General features: G+C 35.2%; 1 protein-coding gene across 1 annotated transcript in view; it reads right to left on the minus strand.

Annotated features, from left to right (window-relative positions):
- Fbxo28 (F-box protein 28) overlaps positions 1 to 20671 on the minus strand; it is a 31497-nt gene extending 10826 nt beyond the window's left edge. The window contains exons 1-3 of the mRNA XM_047521063.1: positions 20387 to 20671; positions 7736 to 7845; positions 4081 to 4219 (exon numbers count right to left, since the gene is read on the minus strand). Coding sequence (XP_047377019.1) covers positions 4081 to 4219; positions 7736 to 7845; positions 20387 to 20653 — 516 coding nt within the window. The 5' untranslated portion in view covers positions 20654 to 20671. The remainder of the gene's footprint in view (positions 1 to 4080; positions 4220 to 7735; positions 7846 to 20386) is intronic.
- Positions 20672 to 21584: the final 913 nt, after the last annotated feature.

The following is a 21584-nucleotide window of genomic DNA, read 5'->3' on the forward strand; positions in this document are numbered from 1 at the left end:
ACTTAGCAAGACTATCTCAAAGTAAAAAATAAAAAGGGGTAGCTCAGTGTTAAAAGTGTCCCTGGGTTAAATCCCCAGTACTGTCCCTCCCAAAAAAGTAACGAAATTTGAATATAAATTTGTTGCTATACCAATGTTAAATTTCCCAATTTTTCTACTGTGATTTAATGAGTGTCTTAGTTCTTAGGTAATGTACTGAAATATTTAAGAAATACAAAAATTTAAGGATCACAATGTTTCCAACTTATTTTCAAATGGTTCAGGGAAAAAAAGACACATACAAATAAAAAATAAAAGCAAACAGGAAAAAAGGTATGTAACTGCTGGCTCTGGATAACAAAATACAACACCACTAGATTTCTTTCCCAAAACATTAAAAACAAACCAATCACACCTATACATCTGTTTAGAGACCACTTCATGACATTATACTCACACTGGCAAAACCCTAACTCTAGACACCATTGTGTTTCCATGAGAACACAAGGTTTACCGAGGCTATTTATAATGATCAAGAGCAGGGACTATCATGTCTTACTTCATTCCTGTATGTTCCAGAATAACTAGCTACCAACACTCATATGTAGCACAAATTTCAGTATGTGGGAACTACTGCTGTAGACATGAGCTTGGTATAAAAAGTACAACCTCCACATATTAGGCAGAAGATTTGAGAAAGTCAACCATTTATAACAGTTGTGAGAGAAGATGAATGGGATATCAGTGTGGTGGTTAGGGTTATTCAACTATTATTCTGTTTGGCATGTGCCAGTTTTTACAAATTAAATTTTATTATAACTATATGTTGTCCATGGTTATTTCTCCAGGTCTAGTAGTTGTGATAGAGACTCCATGGTCCACAAAGCCAAAAGTATTTACTATCTGGCTTTTACCAGAGAAGTGTGTTGGTCCCTGCCCTAGATAAGAGTGGCAAATTCTCAAAATTGTGGTACATATCTGGCAATCTAATTTAAACTATATTGTTATTGCCCAGAGTCACTTGTGAAACAAAATGCAGACAGATATGAATTAAAAGTAAAATAGATACACAGTCTATATTCACAAAACGAATTAAGCTCCTGAACTAGTATAACCCAGGAACATGTTCTGGGAGAAACAAGAGTAACTCACCGAGAATCAAGATTATGTTGGGCAGAAAGAAAATTATTCTGTATAATGTTTGCTATAATATATATATGGAATGTCTTCCAAATGCTCATCTGCTAAAGGCCTGACCCTCAGCTGGGCATTATTGGGAAGAGGTGGAACATTTAAGCAGTGGGGCCTTGTGAGAAGAAGTTAGGTCATTGGGGCTGTGTCTCTGAAGGGGATATAGGGATCCTGGCCACTTCCCTTTCTCTCTATTTCTTGGCTGCCATGAAGTGAATAGGCCTCCTCTGCCATAAGCTCCTGCCATGAGGTACTGGGCTGCCACAGGCCCAAAGCAACAGGGCCAAGTGACCATGAACTAAAACTGCAACCATGAGTCAAAAGAAATCTTTTCTCCTTATAAGATGATTTACCTCAGGTATTTGTTACAGAAATGGAAAGCTGACTAAACATAATGTTCTCAGGTCAGTGTGTGGAAATTAAAATGCCACCTTTTTATGTTTTGAAGCTAGGATGTGAAAAGTTAAAGGATAAGAAGTATAAAAAAGAGAACAGTCATAAAACAATTCAATTACTGCAAAAACTGATAAGTTAGCAATTTAGTACCAGTAAGATAAAAAAAACACCAACAACATAAACAGTAAAAATTCGGAGTATGTACACTGTTGTTTTAGGCAAGATATAAGCTATAAAGAAGGTACTTTTAGAAATAAAAATAGTTCAAACTGAATTAAATATGATAGGACACATATCTGAATAAAAGCAAAAATGTGGACTTTTTTGTTCTTTTTGGTATGGGCATGTAGGAGAAAAAAATTAGGATAAATTCTTGTGAAGAAATGGGAACTAGTAAGGAAAACAGGAAGATAAAAGGAAAAAAGACAATTGAGAAATCAAAAGACTGGAGTATAGCTTTTGTCAAATCAGCGTCTCAAGGCCTCAGTTTTCTTAGCAATGAAATAGGGATAGTAGGACCTATTGTACCTTGGAAACTACAGATGTCCTCTGCTGCTGCCACCTTAATTTTGTTCTTATACTTTGGGACTAGAATTTAAAGTGAGAAGCCAATAGGTATCCCCTCCGCCTCTCCCCACAAAAAAACTCAGCAGGGCTCAAATGAACTTATATAGCAAAAGTCCCCATTGCAATCATGTGACCCTGATGAACTAGAATACTGACTGGCACATTCTTCTGTAAAAGTCAAAAACTAAATATTTTAATTTCTGCAGGCCCATGAACTTGGCCACAAATTACTCCACTGTTAGTTTAACAACTACCTGAACTATCTGAAGTTATAAAAACTATAAGATGTCTCTTAAAAATTCATACTCTGTAAAATGAGACATGCAATAAAAATTATGAAGTTGGAGATGACAACCTATATCGATTCAAAGGCAACACTAAGAGTTAAGAACTATAAATCAGATTCAGAAAAATCTGGCATAAGAATCAGAATCTATGCCAGGCACAGTGGAACATGCCTATAATCCCAGCAATTTGGGAGATTTGAGGCAGGAGGATCACAAGTTCCAGGTCAGCTTCAGCAATTTAGCAAGACCCTGTTTCAAAATAGAACATATAAAGGGGATGTAGGTCAGTGGTAAAGCACTCTTGGATTCAATCTCTAGTACCAAAAACAAACAAACAAAAAACCAAAAAAACACTAAAGTTTCCAATTACTCACCCTTTTATAGTAACTACAAAAGAAAAGCATTTGTAGGTAAGATGAGAAAAGTGATATATACCAAGGAATATTTCAAATAAAATGGTAAGCAAGGGCTGGGGTTGTAGCTCAGCAGTAGAGAGCTTATCTAGCACATGTGAGGCACTGGGTTCAATCCACAGCACTATATAAAAATAAATAAATAAAGGTATTGTGTCCATCTACAACTTAAAAAAAAACATACAGAAGATGTGGTAACCTGTTTAAAAAAAAATTATAAGTAGTAGGACTGTCCCTCAGAATAAATGTCATAGAAAACTGAAAAAACAGAGTACATATATGGTATGGCCAATATAAATGATCTATGGAATTAACTAAAACACAACATTCCTACCATGTTAAAGGAATCTTTTGCAACCATCAACCAGGTGTCAAAATGATTTAAGTCCTTCACTGCTTCTATATCTCATCTGAATTTACAGTTAACTAAAAGAAGGGAGGTACTACCAAAGGCTTAAGGAGCATGTGTTATGTTATTAAAGGTAAATATACCACAATATACTTATTTCTATGTTAAAGAGGACCATTACTTAGCTCTGACTGTATTGCTATGAGCAATTATTTATTCTGGTCAAATCTGAAAGTTTATAAAGTTGTCATTATGAAACATTTCTCCAACAAAACAAAAACCAATTTGTCCTCTCTACTTCCCCAAATTACAACAATCTTGAAGGCAGAACAACTCCTTTCTTATTCACTGCAATACCTCAGGCATTTTAACAAAAGTAAAAATTCAGTATTTTTTCTTGAACATGAACTCTTTTTTTTTTTTTTTTTGGTACCAGGGATCCAGGGATTGAACCCAGGGATGCTTAAACCACTGTCATATCCCCCAGTCTTTTTTTTTTTTTTTAATTTATTATTTAGAGACAGGATCTCACTGAGTTGCTTAGGGCCTCACTAAGTTGCTGAGACTGGCTTTGAACTTGCAATGCTCTTGCCTCAGCCTCCAGAGTCACTGGGATTGCAGGCATGTGCCACTGTGCCAAGCTTGAGTATGAACTCTCAACAAGCTTCTTACAGAATATCAGAGCTTCTACTATGTATTTCGTAATGAGAATTTTAAATATAGATACCACGCATACATATTTATACTGATAACTATACAGTAGCCAAAGAGACCCATGCATAGAAACTCTTTCAGAAGCAGGAACAATTCTAACATCTAAAAAATCACTTCATTAGTATAATAATTTAAAATTTACAAAGGATAATCAAGCTATTCTGGACAAGCAGTTCTATTTTACCTTTCCTGGGATGAAGCAACAGAGATTGGAATCCACATACTTCATAAAAGTCATATTTAGTAATGACAGTCTTGTTTCCACAGCAGCAAGGATATCTGCATGACGAGCTAAAGAATGGTTTCTCCTTTCTGACTCTCTCCTAAAATAATAATAAATACAAAAATAAATGACAATTTGGACTGGGACTGTGATTCATTGCCTAGCACATGTGAGGCACTGAGTTCTATCCTAAGCACCACATAAAAATAAATAAAGGCATTCTCTCCAACTACAAGAAAACTTAATGAAATGGTATAATACTGAGACATATCAACTTAGAAATCTGTATTTGGGTCATCATTTAATTGTAATGCACTGGAATTCTTTAAAAGGACTAGTAATTACTGAAAAAATATTTGAAAAAGTAATACTTCATAGGGAAAAGGATTAGGATTGGGAGTACAGTTTAGTGGTAGAGCCCTTGCCTAGCATGCAAGAAGACCCTGGTTAAATCCACAGCACTACAAAAAATTTTTAAAAATTTTACTTAATTTCAATCTTTGATTTGTTTTCTTGGCTATTATTAAAGCTAATGGCTATGAGAATCAGAGAAATTAGGTAAATGAAATAAATACACTGGGACACTTGGTAAAAGACTACATGTTTTTGCTCATAAAATTTACTTCCTGGACTGGGGACAAAGCTTATAGGTAGAGCGCTTGATTAACGTGTACGAGGTCCTAGGTTCAATCCCAAGTATCACACACACACACACACACACACACACACACACACACAAAGTACTTCCTTCAAACTTTTTGAACAATTTGGTTCAGAAGGAATTCACACATATAAACATTATTTTAGTGTACAATTTAGTGTTTAATATATTCAGCATTGTGCAATTATCACTACCTAATTTCTGAACATTTTCATCACTACATGAAGATGAAGGTCATGTAACTGTTAACACTCACATTCATATATTTGCTTATTCTGAACGTGTTTGTTCAGAAAAGGAATCACAGTATGTGTTTTTGGGTCAGGTTTCTTTCATTAGCATAATTCTCATGGTTTATTCATATTCTAGCATGTTTACTACAGAATATTCCATCACATATTATCACAGTATCTAGTTATTAGCTGATGGATACTTGAGTTGTGTCTCCTTTTTGGTTATTATGAACAATGCTAAGAACATTTATATACAAGTTTTTGTATACTTTAGCCATGCTGGGGACTGATGCAGGGTCTCACACATGCTAGATAAGTACTTTACTGCTGAGTTACACCCCTTGCTCCCATGTGTAAGTTTTTGTGTAGACGTGTTTTAGTTTCTCTCAGTGTATACATAGGAATGAAATTGCTGGTTCACATGGTAAATCTGTTTAACTTTTTAAAAACAGTCAAAAATTTTTTTTCAATTTTTAGTTGTAGACTGACATGATAGCTTTATTTATTTTTTTGTGGCGCTGAGGATTGAACCTAGTGCCTCACACATGCTAGGCAAGCATTCTACCACTGAGACACAATCACAGCCCCGCCAAACTGTTTTTAAAAGTGGCTGTGGGCTGGGGAGATAGCTCAGCTGGTAGAGTGCTTGCCTCATAATCACAAGGCCCTGAGTTCGATCCCCAGTACCGCAAAAAAAAAAAAAAAAAAAAAAAAGTGGCTGTACTCTTACATTTCAGTGGTAATAAAAGAAGGTTCCAATATGTCCACATTTTACTCAATATTTCTGGTCTCTTATTTTACTATCCGAGAAGGTGGAAAAGTGCTATCTCGTAATGGTTTTGTTCACATTTTCCTTATAACAAATGATACTGAACATCTTTCATATGCTTACCAGATACTACTATATTTTCTCTGGAGAAAGAAATCATCTCTTTACTTTGAATTTGGTTGTCTTTTTGTTGAGTTGTAAAAGTTCCTCACATAATCAGAATACAAGTCACTTATCAAATATGATTCACACATGAGTTTCTTCCTTTCTATTGGTTGTCTTTTCACTTTCTTGATGGTGTCCTTTGAGCTATAAAACTTTAAATTTTGATGATTTCAACTTGCCTACTTTCTTTTTAACCATTTATGCTTTTGTTGTCATATACAAGAAACCACTGTCCAATCCAAATTCATGAAGATTTACATTGTTTTCTTCTAAGGATTTTAGAGTATAGGGCCGACAATCTACACTTAGATCTACATTCCTTTTGTATACACTGTGAGGAAGGGGTCCAACTTCATTGATTTATAGGAAGATAGTTGGTTTTCTAGCATTATTATTGAAAACATTATTCTTTCCCCCATTGAATTATATTTGCATCCTTGTTGAAAATCAACTGACTCAATATATAAGGGTTTATTTTCTGTATTCTTGATTCTTTTTCATTGTTACATCTGTTCTTATCCTGTATCATACTATTTTAATCACTGCTGCTTTGTAGTAAGTTTAGAAATCAGGAAATGTTAACCCTCCAATATTTTTATTCTATTTCTTTTAAATATACTTTTAGTTGTAGATGGACACAAAACCTTTATTTTACTTTATTTTTATGTGGTACTGAGGATCAAACCCAGGGCCTCACATGTGCTAGGCAAGGGCTCTACCACTGAGCTACAACCCTCGCTCCAATATTTTTATTCTTAAAGATTGTTTTGGTTATTCTGAGTCTCTTTTATTTCCAAAGGAAGTTTAGTATCAGTTTCCTGTGTGCTGCAAATAAGACAGCTGGGATTTTGATAGGGACTGCAATGCATGTATAGAACAATTTAGGAAGTACTGCTACTTTAACAATATGAAAGTTTTCCAATCCATGAACTAAAAATGTCCTTCTTTTTCTTTAAGTCTTTTTGAATTTCTTTCAACAATGCCTTATAGTTTTTGGCATACAACTCTCATGTTAGGAAAGTGCTTCATCTCTGGGCTACATCCTCAGCCTTTTATTTTGAGACATAGTCTCACTAAATTGTCCAGGTTGGCTTTGAACTTGTGATCCTCTTGCTTCTGCCTCCTAAGTAGCTAGGATTACAGGTATGTAGTATTTTATTCATTTTGGTGCTACTATAAAATGGAATTATCTTTTTAACTTCATTTTTGATGGTTCACTACTAGTGTATAAAAATAACTGATTTTTGTTTATTAATCTTACACCCTACATCCTTGCTGAACTTGTTAATTAGCACTAATTATACATCAATGTAATCCTTGTATACAAGAACATGACATATTTGAATAGTTTTACTTCCTCTTTACACACTTGACTTTTATTTCATTTTTTTGCTTATTGCCCTGACTATAAAATCTAATAAAATATTGAACAAAAATGGTGAGAGTGGATAATGACAGTAACAATCATTTATTGTGATTATGAAAGGCAGCTGTGCTCACCACTATATAACCAAAGCTGCCCACTGAATGTGATCTGTGAGTCCTTTTCTACAAAAAAATTGAAAACTATTTAACACTTAAACTCTGGGATTCAAAAAGATTAACCAGGTGCAGTGGTACATGCCTGTAATCCAAGAGGACTGCAAGGTCAAGGCCAGCCTAAGCAATATATCAAGATCCTGTCTCCAAATAAATAAACAAATAAAGACTATCCTTATAAAAACAAACAAAACAAGAAACAAAAATATCCCCAACTGTAAATTAATTCCATTGTTTGCCATGTCATACCTTGGAAGTTGTGCTTTAACTTGTTTCTGACATAGATTATGGTACCTCTCCACTTTCAGAAATCCCTGATTCAACATTCTCTGGCAGACCAAGTCCATTCTTTTACAAACCTATGAGGAGGGGAGGCAGAATAAAAACAAAATTAGTAACTAAATTATTAATAGACAATTAACTTAGATACTTGACTGAAAGTTCTCTTGTACTTTTATTGTTTCCTAGTTTGGTGTCTGAGTCTCTTATTAATGTCAGTAAGGTGAATCCTTTAATCCATGTAAGTCCTATGGCATTTCATTAATAAAATTAATATTACATTGTGGACAAAGGAATATCATTTAAGTGTCAGTTGAATGTTCTCAGAGACTAGTTCTTAAGATCAATAAAACAGTGTATTTGAAGATTTTTGATAGTGTGAAACAAGAAAATTTCTGTTAACAAAAATGTACCTTCAAACTTCAGTCAAACCTCTCACAAAATTTACATGATCTATAACCAAATTCAAATTCTTATTTCTAGTGATTTAACTATGGAGAGTGATGGTCAAAGTCTTTAGACTAGATTCTACTATCCCTTCTAAAATGTTAAAGGAGAAAGAACCATTTTGAACTTTTAAGGAATATGGTAATTTTTTAAAGTAAAAGCAAAAGATCAGAAGTTAGAACAGTTCATCTGAAACCCAATCTATATGTATTTTTGTGCATGTAATCTACCATTTGAATACCTGAGACAACCATCTATAAAATGTGAATAGTATTTTCGTTAGAAGGGCATCATTAGAATAACACATGTTCAATCACTTGGTAAAGACAATCTTAATACTAATTGGAAAACTTTTCCCCACATATTTGTTACATTTCTGAGACATCCTAGCGTCTTTCCTATTTTAATTAAACCTAATATATAATACCTGTTTGATTTTTGATCCCTGAGAATTCTGCAGCTATTCAGTCATCAACCTGAAGGTTAATGATCATTGGATAGGGCTGGGTACTTATACTACAAGACACTGAAATAAACATCTACCCAGGTCAGGTTGATTAGACACAATCTGTCTTACACTTCTATCTTTCTCATAGTATCTAAGCACAAATGCTTGAAAAATATTTGTTGAAATGAAATGCTGACGAAACAATCTACTTGTTTCCTCCTGAGAATATAAGGAGAAAAAAATTCTGGCAAACTGGGATGAAGTTCATGAAGGCCTTACTATTCTAATATTAAACTAGATACTTCCTAAATCACAGCATGCCATGTGAAAAGTATTAAGGAAAACAGTTCTTTTCAAACTCATAATAAATTAAAACATAATGAAATTTAAGTACTTAGAGTAATTTCTAACAAATTATATTTTAAAATGTGTTAGAATTTATTTCTGACTAAATGAAACCAGTTATCAATAGTTGTTCAGTGTCACTGAAAAAAATTCAGTAAACAAGTTAACATATAACAGTTTTTAGTAAAAAATAACTCTTCCTTCCAAAACAAAATATAGTGAGTGACATATTACATTTTTTAAAAAGTTGACAACTTAGAAACTTATAAAACCCAAAAGAACACATAAGCACAAATTTTATTTACTATCAGTGTATAGACCATCACATCTCACACAGCTATTGGAAAACTGCCACTCCACAGTTATGAAAGAGTCAAAAACACAAACATCCTAATACTGTTAACGAAAATATTTTAGATCTTAGGGAAAACTGGAAAGATTCAGGGAATCCCTGTTAGTTCCCTGGACCATACTTTGATAATCAGTACCCTAATCCTGAATAACCACATTTTCATAGAAACCAGTATGTTTTATGTGAGAGGGAAATATACTTTTTTTTTTGAACCAGGGATTGAACCCAAGGGCCATATCCCCAGCCCTTATTTATTTTGAGACAGGATCTCAATTAAGTTGCTTAGGCCTGCATTCCTCCTGTCTCAGCTTCCCGAATGGCTGGGATTACAGGCATGTGCCAATGCACCCAGCAGAAAATAATCTTTTCTTGTATTACTGGAGGAAGGAAATGGTAGTGTGTTTATACCTGTGAAATATGGGATACAAAGAGGGCTAAACTCTCTTCTTTCATAGTAGAAAATCAAGAGATAATATCAAATAGAAGATCAAAGAACTTGAAAGTGGTGTCTATGGGGAGTAAAAATTGTGGATTGCAAAAATTAATTTTTGTTGTCAAAACTACTTGATGCTTTAAATCATAAGATAGAGTTATTAAAAAGAAAAACCTGTTATGTACCCTCTAACATAACTTATAGAAAAAATTTTTCTCTTTACAATGCAGTTAAATTCTGAGATGAAATAAGTTTTTTTTTTTTAGCAGAGAGATATTTACAGAGAAAACAACAAAGGTTAATTACTATTATAAAAATTTTCAAGGTATTGCTGAAATTATTTTGAGTTTTGCTGCATAGTGCTAGGCCTACCATATCTTTCCCTAATCATCTTGAAATTCAACCAGATATTAGTGTTACTTGTTTGGGAAAAGGTGAGAATACAATTTTCCATTTTTTGAACAGAGAGATCAGATGATAATGAGAAATCACTTGAAAAAGAAAAAGATCACTCATTTTTTGAAAGACCTGGTACTAGGATAGTTGGTTAGTTATTTTCTGTAAGCCTTGTAATATTAGGACTAAAGATATGGTTCTGGAAACTTCTCTGGAGATAGATGAAATCAATGTAGATAAACCCCAAGGGAAGAAGTCAAAGATAAAAAAGTAAATTCCTCCAAATGAAACTTCAACTGACATTTGTAGTTTGAAGCTGGCTAAAGAAAAAAAGAAAAGTGATCACATAGAAATTAAAATAGCACCACACAAGAACATAAATGTATGTGAAGCATTAGTCAATATTGTCCTCCTCCTTTCATGTTCAGTAAACACTTGATTGTCTGCACAAAGACTGGAAAGAACATGCATACAATTTTTTTAGGATTCAAAAAGAAACAAAATGACCAAAGGAAAACAGAAATACACTGAATTTCCCCAAGGTCAGCTATTTAATAATCATTATTGGAGGTATATGCTAACTTGCAACTCAAAAGTATCTCATTTAGGGATGGGGCTAGTCTCTCATCTCAACCACTGAGAATTCTGAGGCCCTGGATTCAAACCTTAGCAACACACAAACATACAAAAACAACAACAAAAAATTATCTCATTTAAAGTGTAGCTCCAAATTTAAGGTTATGTTAATAATTCTCTAAAGCTAAAAGGAAGAAATGCTGTCTATTAAATTAAAAAATCCTAGAAATTTGGCAGTAAAATGAGACCCCACAGCCTAACAGATGATGACCAAGTAGAAAAACCATCAGGACTCATAGACACTAAAAGGAGAATGGAGCTTAGCAGAGACTGGGCGGGATGGGGAGAAGCTGATCAATGGGTACTAACTTAGAGTTAGATAGGACTAATAAGTTCTGGTATGCTATTGCCCAGAAAAGTAACCACAGATAAAGTAACATATTTTAAAAAAGATAAATGAAAGGATTTTAAGTGTGATATTCACTGTAAGGATATTAAGATAAAGGTTTGAGGAGAGAGATGTTTACCAGGATTAGAATATTATACAATGTATACATATATGGAAACATCACATGGTACCTCAAAAATGTGTATGATACTTATGTATCAGTTTAAAAAAAAAGAATGGTTGACAATTAAAAAAAGAAAGAAATGTGAATGATGTTGTAGGGAAGAGCCTTCAGCGCTACTCTCGTTTTTTAAAAAGCTATCATCAGTTTAGACAGTATGATTGTCGCAAACACACAGGGATAGCAAAGATAACAGACACATATATGTTAATTAACAACATGATTGTAGTCTTATTGAGATGGCAAACTCAATGCAATATAGGCATTCTCGCAGATAATATGCTCATAAATTTAATATACTTTATGAAAATAAAAAGCTATAGATGTCATTAATTATTATTTTTTAGTATCAGGGATTGAACCCAGGGGTGCTTATCCACTCAGCCACATCCCCAGTCCATTTTATATTTAATATTGAGACAGAGTCTCACTAAGTTGCAAAGCTGGCTTTGAACTTGCAATCCTCCTGCCTCAGCCTCCCAAGCCGCTGGATTACAGGCATGTGCTACCATGCCTGGCTTCATTAAGAATTTTTAAGTACAAAAAAGCCCCCAATAAACTATCGGGGCATGTAAAGATGAGGAAAAACATAAATTATAAAACACTCAAAAATACCTCCCCCAAACAAAAGGAAATTAATAGAACAAATTATTGTCTTGATGTTGACATTTAGCTTAAGTTCTTCTGTTACTCGTTGTGTAATAGATGCGGTTCTTCTTAGTTTGTTAATTCAGGATTTAAAATGCCATGTTTATCCTTTTTTCATTTTCTAACAAGTGTTCAGTAAGACAAATATTTCTTTACTTATATTTGTTTAGAAATCTTTTTTAGATTTATTGTGCCAACATGGCCCTTGTTAATAATGTAAGATATGCTGTTTTCTTTAATATTTTACTTATATGTGGTGCTAAGAATTTAACCCAGTGCCTCACACGTGCCAGGCAAGCACTCTACCACTGAGCTACAACCCCAGACCCTGTTTTCTTTTAATATCTAGTCTTTATTGAGTCTTAGATGCATGTTTTTAAAGAGCTGACACTGAAGCTAACAATATATGTCTTACAATCATAATTGACAGCATTTTTTTTTTTTGACACCTTAGCTGACATGAAAAATAGTATGCTGGACTTCTCTACTGTAAGATACTGTAGAGATAAAGACATGTGATCAACTTAATCAAAGCTCTTCTGGGGCAAAAAACAAATCCAAGAAGCAATGCCACAATAAGCTACATGAGTAGATCAAGATACATTCCTATTTCAAAAATAGTAAATGTGGGCTGGGATGTCATTCCGTGGCAAAGTGCTTGCCTCATATGTGTGGGTTCAATCTGCAATTCCAAAAATGAAGACAAAAAAAAAAAAAAGTTAAAATATGAAATTATTTCTATATCTTAGAATTCAGGATATAGTGTATTATAACCCAGTTTTTAAAAAAGGCATTTATTTGGTGCCCTACAGTTCTCAACATTTACACAAGGCAAGTGGTAGGCTAGACTCTTGAAATAGGTCAATGCCAGGAAAGAATGAGAGAGAGAGAGAGAGAGAGAGAGAGAGAGAGAGAGAGAGAGAGTGTGTGTGTGTGTGTGTGTGTGTTCTAGACTACATAGACTACAGCTAAATTCTTTATTAGGTTCAAAATACCCCCACCACCCCCCACAAAAGAACTATAAAGGACCTTCAGGTAGTATTTGAGAAATTTGAATATAATCTGTAATGTAAAATTTCTTGGAAGTGATGATATTGTGATTATGGAAGAGAAGTATTTAGGGGTGACATATTTGCATATCTCAAATTATTTAATAAATGTATTTGAGATATGTATATCTTCGTCTGCTTATATGCATGTACACGTGTGCACAGACATTTAGAGGAAGAATGAGTACACAAATGAAAGAAAACAAATGTGCAAAAAGTTAATGACAGATGAAAAAATCATTTAGAAATGAATAATGAATGAATCACACCATTCTGGCTCTTCTCTTGTCCTATTTGCTCTTTCAGTGAACTCACATTCATTTCCCTTACTTAAATATGGCTACAACTTGTCACTTCTTGCACAAGAATACTTTAACCCTTTATAAAAAATTCTATCTACCTTCCATGAATTCCTAAGATTATTTTGTTACCATATGGTTGGTATGTATACACCACACACATATACATGTAATCCTCAACTGTCTACAGGTAAAATTACAACAAATTTTATATTCTCTGGGTATCTCACCTAGATTATTCACTTGGAAAGAAAATATAAATTCATTTTAACATTGGCCTGAGAAAAACAATTAAGAAGTCTCTTCTCAGAATTCCTATAATGTATACCCTATAAAGAGAATATCTATTCTGATTATTGTTTTTTATTATCTGTATTATTATTATTAAAACCCTATCATTAATACAGGGTTCGACAGTTGGTTAAAATGAAGGAGACCTGATGCACTATTATCAATGGCTATCTGGCTCATTATGTACTCACTGTGGATCACTTTACCAATTTTTATTCTCCTAAGAATTTTCTTGAGATGCTCATTTTCTTAAAATGGCCTTAAATCTGTTAAAGACTTGGGGTGAACTAAAAATTTGAAAATTAGAAAGAACTCTTATCTCTGTTGCAGTCAAATATTAAGCACCAATTTTCAGCACTATTATAATTTATACAGAAAACATTTTTACTTCACAATAACATACTTTCTATTGTATATTCAGAGGAATTAAATGTTTAAAGAACTTTTATTTATTCAACAGATAAAAAGTGCTTATATCATATCACAGACTGTCTAAGGTCTTAAGGATTCATGATGAAAAGAGGTATGGCCTCACCCATGGAGCTTATGTTTCATGGAAAACAAGCTCTTCCAAAAATAATTCCAATGTTATAAGTATAATAACGATGTAAAGGAAACTTAAGACATACTGGCTCACTTCAGATAAGAATCACAGAAGGCAGGGGATGTTGTTTGGCAGTAGAGCACTTGCCTAGCATGTGCAAGGCCCTGGGTTCAATTCTGTTTCAGGGAGGAAAACAAAGAAACATGGAAGGCTTTGTCCAGTACCAACACTTGAGGCGCTGAAAAGCACAGATGCTTCCTAGGAGAAGGAAAACAGAAGTAGGTGCTCTCAAGAGGCCTGAAATGTTTGTGAAGGTAAACAACCTCACATTTATTTCACTTACTCTTTCAAGGTGAAAGTAGGTGGTTGGGAGAAACCTCTACCAAATGTTACCTGTTGCTTCTAGTCTCCAACTCATGAAATTGGATTTATGTGCACAGATTATTCTTTTAATATAGTATCTTCTTCAACATTTTAAGAATCTATACCACATGGAACTTACCAGGGTGTGTAAGTTTCTGTTACTGCAACACCTGAGATAAACAGCTTACAAATGGAAAGGTTTATTTTGGCTCATAGCTTTGGAGGTTCCAGTCCATGACTGGGCTGACTTACTGCTTTCAGGCAGCTGGGAAGCAGGGACAATAGATCATGACAGGAGTGTGTCAGAGCAAAACTATTCACTTTGTGGCAGGAAGTATGAGAAAGTGAGTAAGAGACTGGAGCTCAACAGTCCTCTTCAAGGGCACACCTGAATGACTTAAAGCTCCCACTAAGGCCCTACCTCCTAAAACATTTCCACCACCTCCCAAGAGCAACAAGCTTGGGACCAAGTCTTTAACAGCAAGGCCTTTGAAAGGACATTCCAGATCCACGCTACAGTACAGTGTATGCAGATATATCTGGTCACTCTTATGAAATAATGATAATGCTAAAAGATGAAAATTGTTTTATTTTAATATTCTTATTTGCTCCCCTCACAAAGGCTGTCTCAAGCCAAGAGTTTCTCAAAAATGATTTCTTCATCTGACTGGTTTGTGAAATAAAAAAGTTTAGGGCTGAGGGAAGACTGACCAATAATCTAGAATATTTAATATACTTCCAAATTTAAGCTCATCAATCCTTTTATGTCATGCTTCTCCAATTTCATTATACATCACTTTTTCTGCTGGAAATTTTCTTCCACAAGAAAATTTGTTTCTTATCTCAAGATAAGAACTCCTTATCTTGAGAAAATATTCTGATTAACCCAACACTTGTATATTTACTATCTTCGCATCTGTTATTCCAGTGCTTTGAAAATATACTCAAGGAAGGGTGTACATTATGTTGCCATGATGACACGGTGGACAGAGTTCCTACTTTGTGAGATAAGAATTAGGAAGAAGAATAAATTGTCCCCAAGGGATTATAATTTATTATCTATCTATTCTTAATTACTGGTTAATAAGATCAAAAGTCTGAGGAGGAGATGTGGGAGGGAAAAAACTCAATAAAAATTTACCAAGAAAGTGTATTCTCTGTAGAACATAATATAGAACAGTGGTCCTCAAAGTGTGGTATGAAGACTCCTGGAATTCAAAGAACACTTTCAGGAGGTTCGCAAAATCAAACTATTCCACAATCCTAAGAAGTTATTTGACTTAAAGTATCCAGCGTAGTTTCCTCAAGGCAATAAAACAATAATGTGATGATATTATTGTTCTGGAAGCTAATGGAATATATGTTGGGAAAATCATGTTAAGTGAAATAAGCCAGGCTCAGAAAAATCAATGGTCAAATGTTTTCTTTCATATGTGGAAGCTAAAGCAAAATAAGAGAAAGAAGGCAGTGGGGGAGGGGATAGAGCGGGAGAATATGAGGGCATGAGGATGCAAAGGAAAGAGATACGGAATGAATCTAACAGAATTTATGTATATGTAGAAGGTACCAATCAAAAATAACTAAAGGAGTGAAAGGAAGCTTAGTAGAGGAGGGAGAAAAGGGAAGGGGGGGGAGAAAAGGAAGGGAAAAGAGGAATTGAAAACAATTCCTTTTATGTATAATTTTGTCAAAAGAAACCCAAATATTATGTATAATTATAATGCTTTAATGAAAGAAAAATTTGAGAATTTATGGTATGCACTGAGCAACGAGAGGCAGAGAATGCCATACTTCAAAACAAAACTTGTTTTAAAAACTGTTTTAAAAGAAGTAATGCTCCTCATTTTCCTTCATGTTTCCTACCAACCACCATACTCTACACCACATAAATGGATGCCACTGCATAATGTCACACCGCTTTTTTCAGTCCAAAAATTGGCTAATAACTTTTCATTACATTATCATAGTATGGTACAATTCTGTCCCTTATGCCACTTAAAAGGTAAACAGAGCAGCAATGCATTCATGAGTGTTATATGGATGCGCGTTTGTCTTCTTCAGCCCATATGCATTGTCAATATAGGTCCCAAAGTGGACTGGTATGGTTTTCTTAGAGAGCTGTAGGACTAATCATAAACACATCTTAGAAGAGTGGAACTGAGGATTGGGGTGGCGGGGTGTGGGGTGGTATCAGATAACAAAACCAATGATAATGGCACAGAATCTTCAGACACAGATTTAATTTTGTAAGTTCATACTTCACAGAACCATAGTAAATTTTCACATGGGTAATATTTCAACCAGGATGCACAAATCGGTAACAACTAATATGTTAATCTTTTGTCAGACAGGACAAATGTTCACTTAACTGTCATGAAGAAATGATACATGCCAATTTGGACTATTCAATTTTAACATATATTCACAACTATTTCGTGCATCCTAATCTTGTACCAAAGACAGTCTACTAAGAAATGATTTTTAAGTAATACTGGCACAAATTTTTTAAGTTTCACATAATGGGTTTGCATCCTGCTGTTTGGGGAAAATTTTTGGCATAAAATCAGTAATGATTACATAATGAAATATGATTAATTGAACTCTTCTAACATTTGAAGACAAAATGTGAAAGACCCATACACAGGTAGCAGACTGAACTACCTAGAGCACCCTAGAAAAATGTCTTGGGACTGAGTGTGTTTCTATATATTTTGTTGCTGACTACAAAATTTCATTCCAGATAATAAATGAGAATTCTCATTAAATTCGTGTTCTGAACCACTAATGACTCCACTGAATTTATAGGTGCTCCACTTGAATCACAGGGACATACTTTTGATAGTGCCTCCCTCTAAAACATCTTTTAAAAGCCTCCAGTACTAATTTTTCATCAGGTAAGAATACTGTGTTTATGACCCAAAGTTACAGGTTCAAAGTTAGCTTTGATCTGTTCCCTAAGGGTAGGGGACCTTGCTTTTACCTAACCTTTAGCATTTGTTTCAAAGTCTCTCATGTACCTACCTAGGGGGCCTGGGTGACACACTAATGCAGCATCAGCACAAATTTGTCTGTTTTAATGGAATAGCAATTCAAAGTACATGTTTTGTCATTTCAAAAGTTGTGTTCATCCAAATAATTTTAAATACATTTGGAGGAGTTAAAACTATTTCTGTGTAATCAGGATTTGCAGGTTCTAGGTACATGTTTGGAACAATATCAACAGCAGAAAAAGATCCAATTTAATAAGGCATTCAGACAGTCCCTTGGAAATCAGTGAACTGGAGTCAAAATTCAATTATTCATGGTAACTGGAGGCAAAGACTTATCAACTAGCCTGCACAAATAATTGAAAAACGTTATTCTAAGCAACTTCTACTTAAAGGAAATCTTTCAAAGAAAATACAGAAAATAAGCACATGGATTATATACTGTCCTCTAAGGTACTAACAGTTTCTATGACTAAGGTCATATCGGATAAGGTAAGTAAATAAACTAGGAACAAAGAAAAAAGGTCCAAACAAAACAAAAACAAAATACCCATAAGCTAGCTCATCATTCCATCAGAGCTAGCGTTTAGCTTTATAGAAACAAATTCTGTTCTTAATATTATTCTCTTCCAAGCATATCCAGCCTTAATTCTACTAAAAAAAAAATCTTATAATGAAAGGAACTTTGCAATATATATAGCAGGTACATGTATATATACATATATGTATATGTGTGTGTGTGTGTGTATAATATATATATATATATATATATATATCTCCCAAGATTTTCTTTCTTTCCTTTCCTTTTTTTTTTTGTAAACAATTCTTTAGATATAAATAGCCACTTAAATTTATAAAGCAACTAACCAGGCACTGTATCTTGATTGTTAATTTCATTAAAAAATCATAATTAAATTAACGCTGACACCTAGTGGCAAGAAAGAACATCTTTCTTTTATAATGCTACCTGAAATGTACCTTTTGAAATCAAACCAATGAATCTAAAACCATAGACACTTCTAAATTCCCACAAAAGATTATCCATTTAATGTATTTAAGAATTATTCATTAACCTGAAGTAAAGAAAAAATTTCTCCATTACAAAACAAAAACAAAAAAACCTTATGTGCAGACGTAAAATGCTACAAAATCCTTGAGTGGGGGTAGGAGTTGGTATCCAAGGGACTCCTTAAGAAAAATCTGTTTGAAATTATAAATTTGTAACCTTAAAAGACCAAAAGCAAGAACTGCTTAAAATTAAGCATGCAGATGAATATATCACTTGAAAGAGAGAACTTATTAATAAATTGTGGAATGTGTTTAACTCTTGTCCTCTAAGACAGGCTGTCCCTCCCCCCTTAAGAATGTTCTAACTTTAAAACAGTAAAATGCCCAACAAATAAGCTAACAAAACCCACAGTTTTCCTCTACACTTATAATGAAACACAACTGTGAACACTCCAAGCTTCACAGAGCCATTGTCTGGGTGAATAGCTCAATTCAATCAAATGTTATGTCCAATTTCCAGACACCATGTGCACACAGTGTAAATTTGGATCAAACACCAGTCTTTGTAAAAATCTGAAGAAATATTTAAGATTCTAAACAAAACTCTAGGACGAAATGTTTTGAAAATCAGGTACAATGAATTTTAAAATATCTATTTTCAACTGAAGAAATTTTCCATCCTGCAGAATGGCATGGTTGTACGCTGTGTTGACTAGGAAAAAATTGGCAATCAATGTGAATATTTACAAGCTTTCTTTTAAAAATACTATTTCCTTTAAAAATGCAATTATAACCAATTTCAAACTGGAGGCCTAAGCCTAAAATATGGCATATTGATTAATAAGAAATGCTTATACACAGCACATTTACAAAATGTCTTTGTCCTCTTAAAAACAATCCCGAGCAGATTTAGCTTCTACACAGAATCGGCTTGCAATCACTTCAAAATGTCCACCTCTTTAATTTTCTGACCACTTAAAGATAAATTCACTGAAAGGAAGCAAAGTATCTGACTGAACTAAGACATTCATTAAATCTTCAGTCAAACCACTGGGGTGAAGTAAAATTCCAATGGCAAATTTTTTGTTTTAAAATATATTGGACAGAACAACCGCGACTTTAAAGTATAAATAAACCTCTCGTAAAGCTGGCGGCAATAAAGCACTACTTAAAAAATGAATTGCAAAAGAGGGGGGAAAAACTGTCAAAGGGCAAGTTACTTCACTACGGATGGGAAGTGTCAGGGTGAGGAAGGGCCAGAATGGTCATTTCCCAGGGCTCTACTTTAATGGTCAACTAGGGCGTTTGGATTAAAGCCACAGAAACACGTTCCAATTTTTCACAATCTCTACCGGGGTTTAGGGAGAATCGACGACCCCTTCTTCATCTTCGACTGGGAAGCTTTGAGTGATTGGGGGAACAATACGTTATTCTTGCAAGACAAACCAAGTCTGGCTGGGATCAGCCCACTTTTGAGTTTTGAACGCCAACCCGGGCCAGGAGCTGGAAGGCGGTATACCAGACAGGAAACAAGACCCCTGGGGGGTCCACGCACGGGCAAGGTAGGTGGAAAACCCAATTCCTCTTCACCCGCGGGCCCTCTTTCAGACTAGGGGCAAAGGGACCTCCAAAGTCAAGTTCTCTCGGGAGGTATCTCCCGACCCCGCAGCCACCGCGCAATCAGGAACTAGCCCACTCCCGCTGACGGACGCCAAGGGACAGTTCGAGACGGGAGGGGCGCGCTCCAAGATCTGGCACCGGCTGGGGCTCGTGGAGGGCTCCCTCCCAGGGAACGCACTCCCCTCCCCTTCCCTCCCCAGAACTCGGACCGGAGGAGAGGGCGATGGGGTCCAAAGGGGGCCTCACCAGGCGAAGCTGGCTAATTTCGTCGTAGGACATAAAGCTGAGGATGTTCTCGATGGCTACGATGGGCAGCGCCACCAGCGTGTTGTTTTGGGGCAGCTGGTCCGGAGCCAGCGCCGGCACTGGGGGTGCCTGGGACCCCGGCTGCGGGGGCTGGGGCGGAGGCGGTGGGAGCTGTCGCTGAGCAGAGCCGGCGGCCGAAGAGGAGCCGCCGTCGCCGTGGCCGCCGCCTCCTTCCTCAGCCATCCGCTCCTCCGACGCCGCCGCCATCTTGGGAGTTTGATTCCTTCCCCCACTGTAAGGGGAACGGGGATACTTCCGGCGCGTCACTTCCTCCTCCTGCTACCATGGGGAGGGGGAGCCTAAAGCAGAAGGAGGAGCTCTGGACTGACAGGCGGAAGGGTTGCACGCTTGGTGTTTGTTTAAATGGAAATGAGGAAAGATCTGGAAAACCTCAAGAAAGGTGATCGCCATAGACCCTTTTATCTAAGATTGGAAACCACTTGAAGGCAAGGGAACCCTGCCTATTAAGATGGACTTCACTGGTACAGTTTTCTTGAACTTCCTGACAGAGGACTATAAAAATAATGTTCCTTTAGTAAATGTAGATGGAATGATGTTGTTAGAAATTACCATTTTCCAAGAATCATAGTAATAATTGATTTAGGCAAACAAAAAAGAATAAAATTATCGGTAAAACTACAACATAGATGAACCTTAAAAAATGTTAAGTGAAAGAAGACAAGCACAAAGGACCATATATTGTATAATTTCATTGATATGAAGTAGCTGAAGACAAAGTAGATTGGTATTTGCCACAGGCCTGGAGAAGTATGGAAGGGGAACAACTGTTAATAGGAGCCCAGTTTCTTTTTGGCCAGAATGGAATTATATAGTGGTGATGGTTGTACAACTTGTGAATATACTACAAACACTGAATTATATAATTTAAGATATTGAGTTTTTATTATACGCGAATTATATTCCAGTGAAACAATTGATTGGCTAGACTCATCAAAAGATGCTAAAACTAGAAGGAAAAGTGATAAGGAACATAATATTTAGAGTCTCAATATAACTCTCCATACATTATATATTAATTACAAAGATGAAAAACGTTTACAATGAAGAAATTTAATAGACATTGTTATAGCAAAATGATCAAGACTAGTATCAAGTTGTGGGAGGAACTGACATTATG

The sequence above is a fragment of the Sciurus carolinensis genome, chromosome 12, assembly GCF_902686445.1.
Source record: "Sciurus carolinensis chromosome 12, mSciCar1.2, whole genome shotgun sequence".
Lineage (NCBI taxonomy): Eukaryota > Metazoa > Chordata > Mammalia > Rodentia > Sciuridae > Sciurus > Sciurus carolinensis.